Here is a 14,405-nt window from a genome sequence, read left to right as displayed (position 1 = left end):
TCCCAACAAAACTTAAATGAAGCAAATTCACCTTTTACTTCTGGATTTATGTTTGCTTTGAATTTCGCCGTAAACGTTATAATTGTTAAATTTTGAATCTGTTCAAAATTGAATGGAAAACTGTTTAGTTAAAAATGTGAAACATAAGGATGAAGTGCTCTCGTTGAGATATTTCTAGCAAAAAACCGTTTGTTTGAATAGGACTACTCCATTAAAAGTCATTAGTCCTCCATCTCAAAACCAAAATTTCTGTTTTTATTTTTTTTTTTCTATTTTTCAAAAAAAAAATGTTCTACTTCAGATCAAGCGATAGTTTTACGATGCATTTAGCCTCAAAAGTTATTAGTCCTTCAGTTCAAAACCAAAATTTCTTTTTCCTTCTTTTTTTTTTTTTTTTTCAGTTTTTCGAAAATATTTTATCTATTTTTTATTTAGTGATACTTTTACGATGCGTTAGGCCTTCTTTCATACTTTTTTTTTTGTGTTTTTCAAACTTTTACGGGAAAGTAGGCTAAAAACGATGGGTATCATGAAACTGTAACTTTAGCAAAAACGAATATTTGCATAGATAGATAATACAGAGACAAAAATCTTTTTAGCATGCTTTTATTTGATATGAAACCAAACATACAAATATACAACAACACAGATGCAATACCATAGAAATATTACCCTCCATCAAACACTAACAAAACCTTTTAAGAAGTAAATGAAAACAATGCAAACCACCCAGTTCTGTACAAAATACTGAATGGCTTTTTAAATGCAAGCATAGATGCATTAGTTTCTCCACCAACACGTAATGCCCATACTGATTACAGCAATAGTACGTAATTGTTTAGATATTAGTAATCAATTCATTATTAAATTGTTAGTAATATCCAAAATATTATGTACAAAACACGTTGTATAGATATCAGGGAAATGCTGATTATCAGAAAATTAGTTGAATTTATTTCAGCGTAATATAAAGTCCTCGAGAGAACTTTTTTAAATTAATTTTTAAATGCTCTGACAATCACAATTTCCTCAACATCTAGCACGTTTATATGGGCTTGAGCACCACATTTAAAATCACAAATGCTTTAGAATACGATAGCAGTCTGCCCACTTCTGTAGAAGTGAGTAAGACCTATCACAACCCTTCAAGGTCGAAATACCCAGACCAAATGTTCCTTGAAAAGCTTTCACACAAGCAAATCCTTTAACAAAACTCGAAACAGAGTTCCTATTTTGGCTAAAACCAGTACAAGTTCCTCCATTACAAAACCTTAACTTGAACTATTTACAACAGAGTGTGAGTTTTCACAAAGATCACTTGAAATGCGTGTAATATATGGCAACCATTCCGCCAGGATATAAATGTATAGCTAAGAAGTAGTTGTTCCTAATAAATACTAATATCCGCTTTTGCCGCTTCGACCGCCAGCGCCACCTCTGAATGAGCTTCCTCCAAATCCACCTCCATGAGCGCCTCTCGATCCTCCAAAACCTCCAGCTCCAGCGCCTCCAAAACCACCAGCTCCACCACCATAGCTTCCTGTAATTTAAAATCAAGCACATTATGAAGTGTTGAAAATGTGTTGACCTCTGTAGCTTGTACATAAAATTGTAATATTGATATTATTTTTTATTACTCTTCAGGCAATCAACTTCAACCGCTTATATAGTATGAAACATTTTTTCTGCTCAAATTCAGCTAAAATTGTTTTCATTTGATTTGTTCATTACGAAGGCATTAGTAGTCACTTCAGATGTAGCATTTTTTTTTTTTTCAATATTATGTAGCACAGCTTTATAAAACATTTTGAAGCTAAAAATATATATCGTTTATACACTGTCTGCGTAAGCAAGTGCTGTTTTATTATTAAAACAGCACTGCTTAGTTTCATTCTTGAATAAAATAAAATTAAAGCAGCAGATTTTGTAACATTTTCATCTTCTAGAGCTTTAAAGAAGTTAAACTATCTCAATTTTACTTTTCTATTCTCTTGATGCGGATTTTTTTTTTAATTTAAAATTAAGAATCATAAATTCAGAAGAAAAAAAAGAAATCGCGACACTCATTTCACCCACAATACATAGCAAACGTTTAAAGAAAAAAAGACTACACTGTCGATGTTCATAGACAAGTCTTATTTTCGTCTTGTTTTGCAGCGTTAGTTTACACATTTCGTAATAATTATACCTCTAATCAAAAAACCATACCATAGTCTAAAAAATGAATAAATATCTATTTATATAAGCACCTATTAAAAGAGTATAGGAAAGTTTTGGGCACATGAAGTATTTGCCCTTGTGTCTTCGTTATCGAACCCGTTATTTATTAAGAGAAGTCGCCAATGTTAGCGAATTTCGATGAACAATGGAAGACATCTTTCACAGGATTTGCAGATGGATGTTCTGCCACATGTAGATGGTGAAATCGCGTGGTACCTTCAATTTTTTGAATTTGGCACTTTTTTAAACTTCGCAGATTTTTATACCTCATATCTTAATACCGTAAAGAGATCAAAGGCAAATAATTTTTGAGCCAAAAAAAATGTCTCAATATGCGTTTTCGTTTGCTACATTTTCTTCTTCATTATTACAATTTTTTGTGGTTCCCTGGTGAGGACATAACATACCTGATCCACCAGAGTATCCTCCACCACCACCTCCTACTCGTGTGTACTTGTCTTGAATTCCAGCAGGTGGCTGTTCGGCTGTCAGCTGAACGTCAGCGGGACTCTCTTTGCCATCAGTTCCTGGCTCGTTGGTTCGGATGTTGGCCCTGAATCCTCCAGCATCGGCAACATATTCGACAACTCGGTAGAGGCCTTGGTTGTCGGTGTACCCGTATGAGCCTCGAACGGCCCCACTGGCATCCCCTTGTTCGTTGCGGTAGTGAACATTGCCTTGTTCGTCTCGGGCTTGGTAGTCGAAATTGTAGGGTTGTGGGGGGTACTGGAAGAGACAAGTTATGAGATAAAACGTAAACATACAGCATAATAGGGGGAGAATTTGCTAAGACTTAAAATTTGAATTGCGAACGGATTTTTTTTTTCGTAAGAAATATCGTTAAGACAAGATCACAGTCCAAATGTCCTTTTTTTTAATGACCAGAGATTAAATCCTGAAGAACAGTGTTTTTCAACCGCTGGTCTGACTAACCGGCACCGATCTGCAGCAAAATTTGACTGATCCTCGATGATGTTTAATTATCTGCGTACAAATAAAATAAAAATAAATATCTTATTCAAAAATAATAAATAAATTTTATACGATGATTTATGTGTTAATATTTAAAGAAAAAGAACAAAAAAAGATCTTACTCCCTTTTATTTTTTTCTTCTTTTTTTTTTTTTTTTTTGTAAAACAGACAGGGAAAAAAACTTCAGCGGTTCGTGAAATTCCTTCAGAATGTTTTACTGGGCCGCGGATTAAAAAAAAAAGTTACGAAATACTGTTTTAGAAGGTAATAAAGTTATAAGCGTATTTTCGAAGAGATGAAGTTCATATGTTCTAGAATTGTTTTTTAACACAAATTACAGTAAGAAAATATTAAGGCACGAGTATGGGAGTAGCAACAGTTTTTAAGCTATCTTCTTGGCAGCAGGCTTTTGCCCAAAAGTTCACAGAATATCACTTCCCGTAGATTTTTAAAAGGGAAGACCGTTATATGAATTGTTTTGTCCAAAACATAGTTAAAACTGCATCTTAATGTTAGATCTAAAAAAATATATCTATAAGCAACTCACGTTTCCACCTTGTCCTCCGCCATATCCTCCACCTCCTCCTCCTGCTCCTCCTCCATATCCTCCACCAGCTCCACCACCATATCCTCCACCACCGCCTCGTCCTCCACCACCGAAGTTACCTCCTCCAAAACCTCCTGCGCCACCACCATATCCGGCAGCAGACACGTAGCCCATAAGAGCTACCACAACAACAGCAACCTATAATTGGAAAAGGATGCTCAAAGTAAAATGAATGTTAAAAGTAAGATTAAAATCTCACTCTAAATGAAGAAGGGTAGCATTGAAACTGAGGAAAAAACATAAATTTTTCTTTTTGTTTGACAAGCTAAATGCTGACAAGAAGATTTTGTATTCAAATCTGAGAAGAAAAATAGTACATGGTGACTCTAAAATCACTGAATGCACATTATCCAAAACCTCCTGCTTCAGTTATTATCCTGAAGACATGCGTCTCTAGAAAGTTTTATTCGATTTATTTAATATAAACCTTTTATTTTTACTTGGGAAAATAAATATTTTCATTATCTTATGGACTATTTTCCTGCACACAGCCTTTTCGAACTAAAAGAAACTAAACAATATAATTGAAATAAAATCCACCTCTTCAAAATACTCATTCTTCAAAAATATTTTTTACAAAAGATATTTCACGCATAAACTCGCTTGAAAATTCCTGCACAGAAACATGAAATTTAAAAATCTCAAGTGCAAGTATCGACTTTCAATAACATGAGCTTAGTTTTAGGGGGGGAGGGGGAATTGCGTTTCATTTAGTTATGTAAAAATTGAAAACAAGTTAGTTTTCTCTGACAACTTCTTGATTTCTAAATCTAAAAACTGAATATAAATCTTAAGTTACTTAAAATATTCGAAGAACTTTTTTTTTAACTTCTCGATTGAAGTTGGAAAGTAAAAACGAAAGTACAATTTATTGAGAGTGTGTTTAAAAAAGAAACAGAATTTCATTTCTGGAAATTTTAGTGATAGTTAACATTGTCGGTAAGAAACATGTTATCAAAGATTTGCAAAGGAAATTTAATACGTTAAATTAAATTTTTCATTGAGATTTTTGTTCAGTAAAAGAATTTATAAAAAGTAATAATACAATATAGACACAAATATTCTTCGCAACCAAGTATACTTTTGAAAATACAAGTATTTCCAGAAATTTAGAGCAACTATATAATCATTTTTCGAGCAAGGTACCAAATCCTTTTATTATTTTTCTCAAGCATTTAAATCGTTATAAACGTTACTGCAAAAGACTAAAATCTAATGAATCGATTTTTACCGGTGAATGTCAACATGGACGCAGCAAATACATTGGTGAAAGACCAAATATGTTCTATTATATTTTTATGCATTTAGCAGTGCATGTTAGCAGCATTCTCTAATACATATGCAATTGTGTGTTATTCATTACTAAATTATTATATTTCATAACGATATACGAATATCTTTGACTCGAACATTAAATGATTAGTTTTTTACTTAACTAGCATCCATTTAAAAATCTTCAACAGCTAATGTTTTAAAGCGGAAGCTCTTTCTTTTCTGAAGTTTTCTCTATTCATTACTTTTTTTTTTCTTCTGCCAAAAACAGATTTTAAACCGATATAAAATGCATCGCATTTGTTCAAACAAGAACAACAGCTCCTTTTCTAAACGGGGAAATAATCGTTACTTCTATTCGTATTAAGTGACGAGTTTTGTTTCGCTATTAAGGTCAAGTTCTCTCAAATCCTTTGTTGATGCTTTCGTCCTTGGGAGAACGTTTGAGAACAGTAATGGCGAGATAAAATGTTTCCTATTTCAAAGTTTTTTGTGAAACAAATAGGAAAACTGTTGTCATTAATTATCTGCACTGAAGTGAAAAGGTTTCACTGTTGGGTTTTCATGTCTGTTAGAGATAAAATCTTCAAAGGAATGTAAACATTGGAAGACCTCTAACGCAATGGCGGATTTACTCATTTGGGGGCTCTTCGAAATGCATTTTAGGGGGCCCCCTCTTACAACGTAAAAGATTTTCATTTGCAGTTTTGATTGCTTTTGGGGTCCTTGTTTAGTGGGGGCCTTTTAGCTGCGACATTTGAGACATGTAAATCCGCTACTGCTATGACGTATTCGGAAATATACCTACTTCCACTTGTTATTATTATTTCTAAATTCTTATAATTTATCGTCATTGTTATTTTTAATGCGACTAAGATGTTAGAACTGCTTAATACAGAAAAAGTTTATCATCCAAAAATACAGCTTATTTTATATACATTTTATGAACCAGCTACTACAAAATATTGATAAAGTGTTACCTCAATTCCACTGCTTTGTATAAGCATTATAATGTGTTTTTGGCCGTATAAAGTATTTAAAAATAAACAGCGTACTAGAGTACTTATCGGAAAAAAAAGCTTACGTTATTTTTTGTAATAGGCAACAATGTTTGGCAAATCCTGGGCGTCAGGTTAGTAGGAAAACTTGAAAAAAATACATTCGTGACAGAACAAAAATTTGAATAAAGCTATTTAACACTGAATTCAGGGGCACCCTGATAAGAAGACACTGTGACCGCCCAAAAAATTTCCTTATTCCGCGCAAATTCTGTGAGATGATTGGGCAAATTTGTAGACATAATTGCCATGTCCATTTTCATTTGATGATTCGCCAAGTTGGGAATCTCCGTCCACTCAAAAATTTAAGTTCGGGGATCCCCTGACTTAATTTCTCTAAAAACTTAAGAAAAAATTGTCTAGCGTCAATTTTTTTTCCCCGATTCCAATATTTAACTTTGGCCTCTGATTTTATAGAGCAGACAAAAGAGTTACTCATCGTTTCTTTTTGTATTGCATTGAACATGAATCTCTTGGTGTAAAAAATTTGTAATATCCACATAACTCCCCTCTGATACCTTTCCTCACACCTCCTTACACACCTCTTGACCTTCAAGTTGGAGTATGTCACGCTTGGAGAACCGGCTGTTTGATCTCTCGGGGCAGATAAGTCATCTAAGGTTTTCGTTATCGGCTTCCGTTAGGGAAAATCCTTATTGAAGGAATCATTAGCCGTGACCGTCACTGAAGTAGGGAAAATTGCAGGTTTGGGGAATTCCAGACAGGCAAAATCCAATAGCCTAATGAATAGAAGGGGACGAACCTGAGATCTTTGTCTTGGAGGATCGTGTCACGGACATAATGGAGATCCCAGATAAATATTGAAAAATAAGCCTCATGTTAGACATAAAGCTTTGATTTCGGTGTTTGATTGGCATGGAAACATTAGATTAGCTCTTCCTATGAAGATTTGAAGCAGTCTAACATATTTTAACAAGGTGAAATTTGGCATAAATCTGCATTTGTTTAGTAGGGTGGTTCGAAAAAATCGATTTCTTTATTTCGGAATCGCGTTACCCCTCAAAAGTGGTAGTTTGGTATCCTAAATGGGGGGAAAATAATAAAAAAAATTCTAAGTGAACATCATCAGTTAGCGCATGAAGTTGAAAGTTTGAAAAAACATGCTAAAAACTGAATTTTTGAAAAAAATATTAAAATTACTATTATTTTTTTTAATTTTATTTATTTATTTATTTATTTATTTTTTTTGTATTTTTATAACGCAAAAGCCATAACTTGTCAGTATATAGAACAGTTTGAACCTAAAAAAAAATATTTTGTAGCTTTTACATAAGATCTTTCGTTTGCGAATCCTACGCCTTAAATTTGGCTAAAATTCTTGCCCAATGTATGGCGTATGCGCGAACTAAAGATCTTATGTAAAAGCTATAAAATACGTTCTAGGTTCAAAGTACGCTATATACCGACAATTTATGGCTGTTGCATTTTTTTTTAATACAAAAAAAAATAACTTTATTATTTTTCATAAAAAAAAAACAATTTTAATTTTTTTTTTTTTTTTCAAATTTTCAGCCTCATGCGCGAATTGAAGATGTAACTTAGATTTTTTTTTAATTATTTTTCCCAATTGAGGATACCAAACTACAACTTTTGAGAGGTTACGCTACTCCCAAATATAGATATCGATTTTTTTTCGAACCACGCTATTGTTTAGTTTTGGTGCTTGAATAAATGTTGGCATGATGGAAAAGTTAATTTAGCTTTTCCTACGTAATTGAAGCAGTCAAGTCATATTTCAACAAGGTAAAATCTGAACCGCTTTAAATCTGCCATTGTGTCATTCAGTGCTTGATTGAATGCTGGCTAAAAACGTTAGACGCAATAGAACTATTTCTACGTAAACTTGAAACAGTCCAGATGCAACATATTTCTGGAAGGTGAAATCTGCACTTTTGGGAAATGCAGAATAGTCGAGAAGTTTTGATACAAAGCTAGATTAATGGCTTACATTCTGAGTATCAATCATAATAATTAAATAACTGTAGTAATTAAAGTATTAGTAGTAACTGATAATTATTTCGAAGTTATCGAATGATTTTAGTGAGCAAGTTCAATAATCACTGTATGTATTTTTTAAAAAAAGCGCGGGAACATTGAAAAAACTGGGGAATAGCGAAAATATCGTACAGAATTTCAAAACTCTAAGAGGACAATATTTTATAGGAGATTACATTTAATTATTTGGAAAATACTTTTTTACTTCAAAAAGGAACGTCTGTGCTTTCCATTTTTGCCTCAGTTCAACCATACGTTTTGTCAATACTTTGGAAATTAAATGTTGCTAAGGTAGTGACTGAAGAGGCGTTTTTTTTTTTTTTTTTTTTTTTGTTTTTTTTTTTCTTTTCACACTTTTTTCTTGACCATGTTTGTACACCTTGAAATAAAAATACAATCATGTAAGCTTCAAATTCTAACATACGTTGCTATCGTCAAAAAGATATAGACATTCCATGAAAAAAATAAAAGTTTAAAAAGAAACATATCTGCTTTTGACCTACGTTTCTAATTCATTAAGCCGGCTTAAGTGAAGAAAAAAACTGAGACAAGTATCAGATCAAACTCAAAATGCTGATGCATTCAATGGAAATCAAAATTAACTTATATCAAAAATTTAAATAAAAGTTATGAAAAATCTTTTCAAAATAAGAAATATACCCAAATGTCAATGCAAAGCTATTATAAACTACATTTGGGTATTTTTTGGAATGTTTACTTTCTACACATATACTAAATTCAATAACAAATAAAAATTTGTCAATCATAAGAATTTTTCAAACAATCGCGGGAAGTGTTTTAAACATGAATTCAAAACTTTTAGTGATGGTTTTTAATTATACCTCAAAAGTCATTTAAAGTATTGAAACAGAAAACAGAATTATAGGTAAATTGTTCTTAATTAGCTAAAAAAAATCATCTTCAATCAAAATAACTACCCTTATTTGGAATATGCAGGGTGTCTGTTACTTATGTATGACGCAGGAAAGAACCTGACGTGGTAAAAATGACAAGAGGTTTCTAAGGAACGTGCTTTATACACATTCCAGAGTCTACCTTGAAAATTTCTAATCATATATTTTACGTTATTTAAGGGAAAATGTCCCACACGCACAAACATCACAAAATTAGTTGCTATAGTATCATTAGTAACTTTAGCCATGGAATCATTACTAGGAAATTAAAAAATTAAAAAACACTCTTGCTATCTTCAAAAACATTTTATAGAGTTCCCGAATTGTAATGTAATTAGTACTAAAAGTAACAAATACAGTTAGGCAAAAATAATATTTATTTTGTAACCAAAAGTATTAAAAACTACGATATGATATCCTTTAAACATAAAATAGGCATTTAAAATAATCCCTAGCATTAAAATGACATTGAAAATTCCAGGGTTTTTCTTTACGTTGTACATGTTTTTTACAAGATGATATAGAACTAAAATCTCATTTTAAAATAATAATATTTAGGTCTGTATACGTTAGGTTTCAACTATCTATGCTTCTAACTAATTTCGGTTAACCAATTTTTGCATATTTTTTTTACCTCATCAAAAGTAAGAAAGATTTGGAAAAGGTTTAAAATACTACATGAAGTAAAAGAAAAGATAAAACTTGCCTACTAAGTTAACGATAAGTAATAAGGTAATGTAAAAATAGTTAATGCGAGTAACTTCACAAAACTAAAACTTATAAAATGCAACGGCAAAGTTTTTGAGGTAAAACAAAATCGCTATGTCTTGAAATAGGTAAAAAATTACTCGAAATAATTACTAAACAAATAACTGAACCAGAGACTTTTTCAAGCACTAGTAAAAAGATACAAATATTATCCTGTAAGTTGACCATTTACTTAACGAAACCAAGTATGAAAAACCAGCAATGAGTATAAGAAAATCGATTTTGAAAGAAAAGAAGATTCGAAGTTAAAAGAAATGCATATTTAGTTGAACTATAACAGAAAACTAACACGGTAAAACATATTCTAGAGGATGATATAGAATTTCAGTAGAATGATCTTTAGAAAGTTTTTGCTTCTTCACTAGATTCCTCTTACTCTTTACGTGCCCTAGAAAAGAATTTTTTGTAACTCCGAAAAATACGCCGATCTTTGTGGCCTTTTTTTGCTTTATTTTTGCATTCTATTTGTTTTACTGTATTAGCAGGGGCTTTTCTTATTGATAAATGAGAATAGAAATTTATGTACTTTAATAACGTTTTTAATAACTTATTTTTATATCAATACTTCACACAGAATTTAAAAAAGCAATTTTTAATCTATTCTGTCATTTTTCGATTTCATATTTTACGTTTGAAACAAAAAGTTAAGAAAAGGACTATTTTTCTAGAACACCACCTTTCTTAGTTTCAGTAACGGAAAACAGTAATGTATAAGTAAAAATTTTAAACATATTTAAAAGATAAGCTTTGTAAATATATGCTCCATTTTTTTTTAACTTTACGGTAACAATTAATTTTAATGGTTGAGCATTTATGCTTTCTTTTAATAACTTAATATTTGAAATATAATTGTAAAAGTATTTTTAAAAATCTAATTTTTGTCTTAAATTTATCATTGGCATTTATGCTGAAAAGTTAATAAAAGCGTTTTTTGCACAATGCTTATGATAGTTTTTATGGTGGACAAAATAAGTGTGTGATTATAGTTGATAAAAATATTTAATTAATCCGTGCATGTAAATTTATGCATTTTTCTCGAAATAACTATTAAAAGCTTTTTTCCCCCACTAACCTAGTGTTTACTTCAACTTTCTTGGGATATTCAAAAAGTTATGTTTGGTAAATTTATTTTTTAACGGTTTTATTTAAACTTTAAAAATATATTTATTTTGATTATTAAACTTAATGACTGCTAATACTTTCTCATCTTTTGAAATAGCACCATCTCTAAGCTTCACTATTTGAATAATTTAGCTAACAAGAAAAAACTATCCCGACATTCTTCCCCTTCGCTGCAGAATGGAAGTTTGCGGCATTTTCAAAAAATAAATAAATAAATAATAAATGAAGTAAAAATAATTAAATAAGTAGAATAATAAATAAAATTGAGTAAATTACAAAATATTTTTAACAACTTTTTTTTCATTAAGATTCTGATATTTAAATAACATGAAAAAAATATTAATAGGTTTATGAATTACTTCTAATCGAAAATTTGAAAACTTAATTCTAAACTTAGGGCACGCAAATGTTCCATAATGGTCCTCAAAGGGTTAAAGTTAGGGGGTTAAAACAGCAGATTTGTTTTTAAATTTAAAAAAATATATTTATAACGTTAGCTTTTCTCTCGAAAAAGAGTCTCATTATCACCTGCGATATAAACACCTTAGTCGATTGAGATTAATCCATGCCCCAATGGTAAAAAAAAATTAATCTATTACTTTTTCTCAATTCATGTGTCGGTTTTATAACTGTAAACCAAAAAGCTGATAAAAGTTATTACCTAGCACACTAACCTGTGTTACTTTCAATAATATACTTAAAGCTTTAACTATTGAATTAAATTTTACAGTTGTAACTAATTTAAACAATTTAATAACGTTTGAATATATATCTTTTTAACTTTTGAAAACATATTATTATACAAAGCTTCAATGTTTGAATATTTTATCTATTAACAAGAAAGATTTATCCAAACTTTTCCCCAGTCCATTAAAATCATAAAACAATAGGGATTTTTTTTAATATTTTGAAATAAAACTAAGAGGCATAACGAAAAAAAGCAAGGTAAGCATCAAAGATATGAGTACTATTCCAAAGTATCAGTATTTGAATATTTCTACTGTTTTAGCAGTTATCTAAACATTACCCATTAATGGCATAAAAGATAAAATATTTTTTTGGCTTTATTAATTTTTTTTTTAATTTTTTTAATGTTTAAGCAAAATATTTTAGCAATTATTTTTTTCTCTCGAAAAAGAACATCATAATCACCTGAGATATGAACATCTTAGTCGATTATTAACCGTTACTCCACTCTTCGGGTACAGTAGGGAGCGATCAGGGGGATGACCAAATGTCGAGATGAGATGATGTCTGACCATCGTCCGAGCCATCCTCCCATATATACCCCATCCTCCCTGTGACGTCACGCCGGCAGGTAACGTCTTTCTTTTTGTCCTCTCCAGACCGTTAATTTGCCATCTTGCCTTCATTCATCCATTTTCTTGCTGCTTTATTCTCTGTGCCATTGTAGGCGTCCAGACGTGCAAAAAAGAGAAAGTGTGTGCTCTTTATCTGCAGGGAGCACGAGGGAGGGATGGGGCAGGAGAAAGTAGGTGAACTCTGAGACGCTGATTTTAATTTTCTCCTCCGTGAGATCGGGTCTGGGAGAAGAAAAGATAAGGGATCACAAAGAAACGATTCCCCCCCCCCTTTTTCGATGTGGGTTTGTTTTGCCGCTCATCTTCTATGCGAAATGGGAGATTTAATTTTACGGATAAAAGATGAGGTAGTAGACTTAGTTATTTTATCTATTTTCCACAAATAGTAAATTATGATATTAATTTTATCTCGGCTGATATTAAATCTGCCGAAAGATTTATATACTTTCAAATATTAATTAAGAAAGAAGGTTCAGAATGAAGTAACTAATAATTAGCACAAAAAGACCAACAAAACATGTACTTTGTTTTTATGGTTACCTTCTGCGAAAATAGGAGATTTGTTTTTTTTTTTTCAGATAAAAGATGGGGTAGTAGACTTTCAATGTAAACACTAGTTATTTTATCTATTTTCCACAAATAGTAAATTATGATATTAATTTTATCTCGGCTGACATTAAATCTGCAGAAAGATTTATATATACTTTCAAATATTTCTTAAGAAAGAAGGATCATACTGAAGTAACTAATAATTAGCACAAGAATATTAACAAAACATATACTTTGTTTCGATGGTTATCTTCTTCGAAAATAGGAGATTTGTTTTTTGAGGTAAAAGATGGGGTAGTAGACATGCAATAAACACTAGTTATTTTATTTATTTTCCAAATAGTAAATTATGATGTTAATTTTATCTCGGCTGATATTGAATCTGCGGAAATATTTATATACTTTCAAATATTAATCAAGAAAGAAGGATCATAATGAAGTAGCTAATAATTAGCGCAAAAAGACCAACAAAACTTGTACTTTGTTTGGCTGCTTACCTTCTGTGTAAAATAGGAGGTTTAATTTTTTAGATAAAAAATGGAGTAGTAGACTTACAATAAACACTATTTATTTCATCTATTTTCCAAATAGTAAATTATGATATTAATTTTATCTCGGCTGACATTAAATCTGCAGAAAGATTTATATATACTTTCAAATATTTCTTAAGAAAGAAGGATCATACTGAAGTAACTAATAATTAGCACAAGAATATTAACAAAACATGTACTTTGTTTGGCTGCTTACCTTCTGTGTAACATAGTAGATTTAATTTTTTAGATAAAAGATGGGGTAGTAGACTTACAATATAAACACTAGCTACTTTGTCTATTTTCCGAATAGTAAATTATGCTATTAATTTTATCTCGGCTGATATTGAATCTGCGGAAATATTTATATACTTTCAAATATTAATCAAGAAAGAAGGATCATAATGAAGTAGCTAATAATTAGCGCAAAAAGACCAACAAAACTTGTACTTTGTTTGGCTGCTTACCTTCTGTGTAACATAGTAGATTTAATTTTTTAGATAAAAGATGGGGTAGTAAACTTACAATAAACACTATTTATTTCATCTATTTTCCAAATAGTAAATTATGATATTAATTTTATCTCGGCTGACATTAAATCTGCAGAAAGATTTATATATACTTTCAAATATTTCTTAAGAAAGAAGGATCATACTGAAGTAACTAATAATTAGCACAAGAATATTAACAAAACATATACTTTGTTTCGATGGTTATCTTCTTCGAAAATAGGAGATTTGTTTTTTGAGGTAAAAGATGGGGTAGTAGACATGCAATAAACACTAGTTATTTTATTTATTTTCCAAATAGTAAATTATGATGTTAATTTTATCTCGGCTGATATTGAATCTGCGGAAATATTTATATACTTTCAAATATTAATCAAGAAAGAAGGATCATAATGAAGTAGCTAATAATTAGCGCAAAAAGACCAACAAAACTTGTACTTTGTTTGGCTGCTTACCTTCTGTGTAACATAGTAGATTTAATTTTTTAGATAAAAGATGGGGTAGTAAACTTACAATAAACACTATTTATTTCATCTATTTTCCAA

The 14,405-nt window shown here is 30.9% G+C and overlaps 1 protein-coding gene across 1 annotated transcript; it reads right to left on the bottom strand.

Annotated features, from left to right (window-relative positions):
- Positions 1-590: 590 nt before the first annotated feature.
- Positions 591-12,225, bottom strand: LOC129226789 (uncharacterized). Its single transcript, XM_054861419.1, has 4 exons — positions 12,103-12,225; positions 3,741-3,938; positions 2,628-2,946; positions 591-1,540 (listed from the first exon to the last, which is right to left on the bottom strand). Exons 1-4 carry the CDS (start codon positions 12,115-12,117, stop codon positions 1,398-1,400), a joined length of 675 nt encoding a protein of 224 aa, XP_054717394.1. The 5' UTR covers positions 12,118-12,225; the 3' UTR covers positions 591-1,397.
- Between the last annotated feature and the right edge of the window lie 2,180 nt (positions 12,226-14,405).

The sequence above is a fragment of the Uloborus diversus genome, chromosome 1 (assembly GCF_026930045.1).
Source record: "Uloborus diversus isolate 005 chromosome 1, Udiv.v.3.1, whole genome shotgun sequence".
NCBI classification, from domain to species: domain Eukaryota; kingdom Metazoa; phylum Arthropoda; class Arachnida; order Araneae; family Uloboridae; genus Uloborus; species Uloborus diversus.
This window is presented reverse-complemented; position numbering and strand designations above follow the sequence as displayed.

What these genes read in the sequence shown, in the direction of transcription:
- LOC129226789 (XM_054861419.1), bottom strand. An exon ending in GCGGAGGACAAGGTGGAAAC is followed by an intron (nt 2,947 to 3,740) that starts GTGAGTTGCTTA and finishes TGTCTCTTCCAG; the next exon opens with TACCCCCCACAACCCTACAA. An exon ending in AGGATACTCTGGTGGATCAG is followed by an intron (nt 1,541 to 2,627) that starts GTATGTTATGTC and finishes TTTAAATTACAG; the next exon opens with GAAGCTATGGTGGTGGAGCT.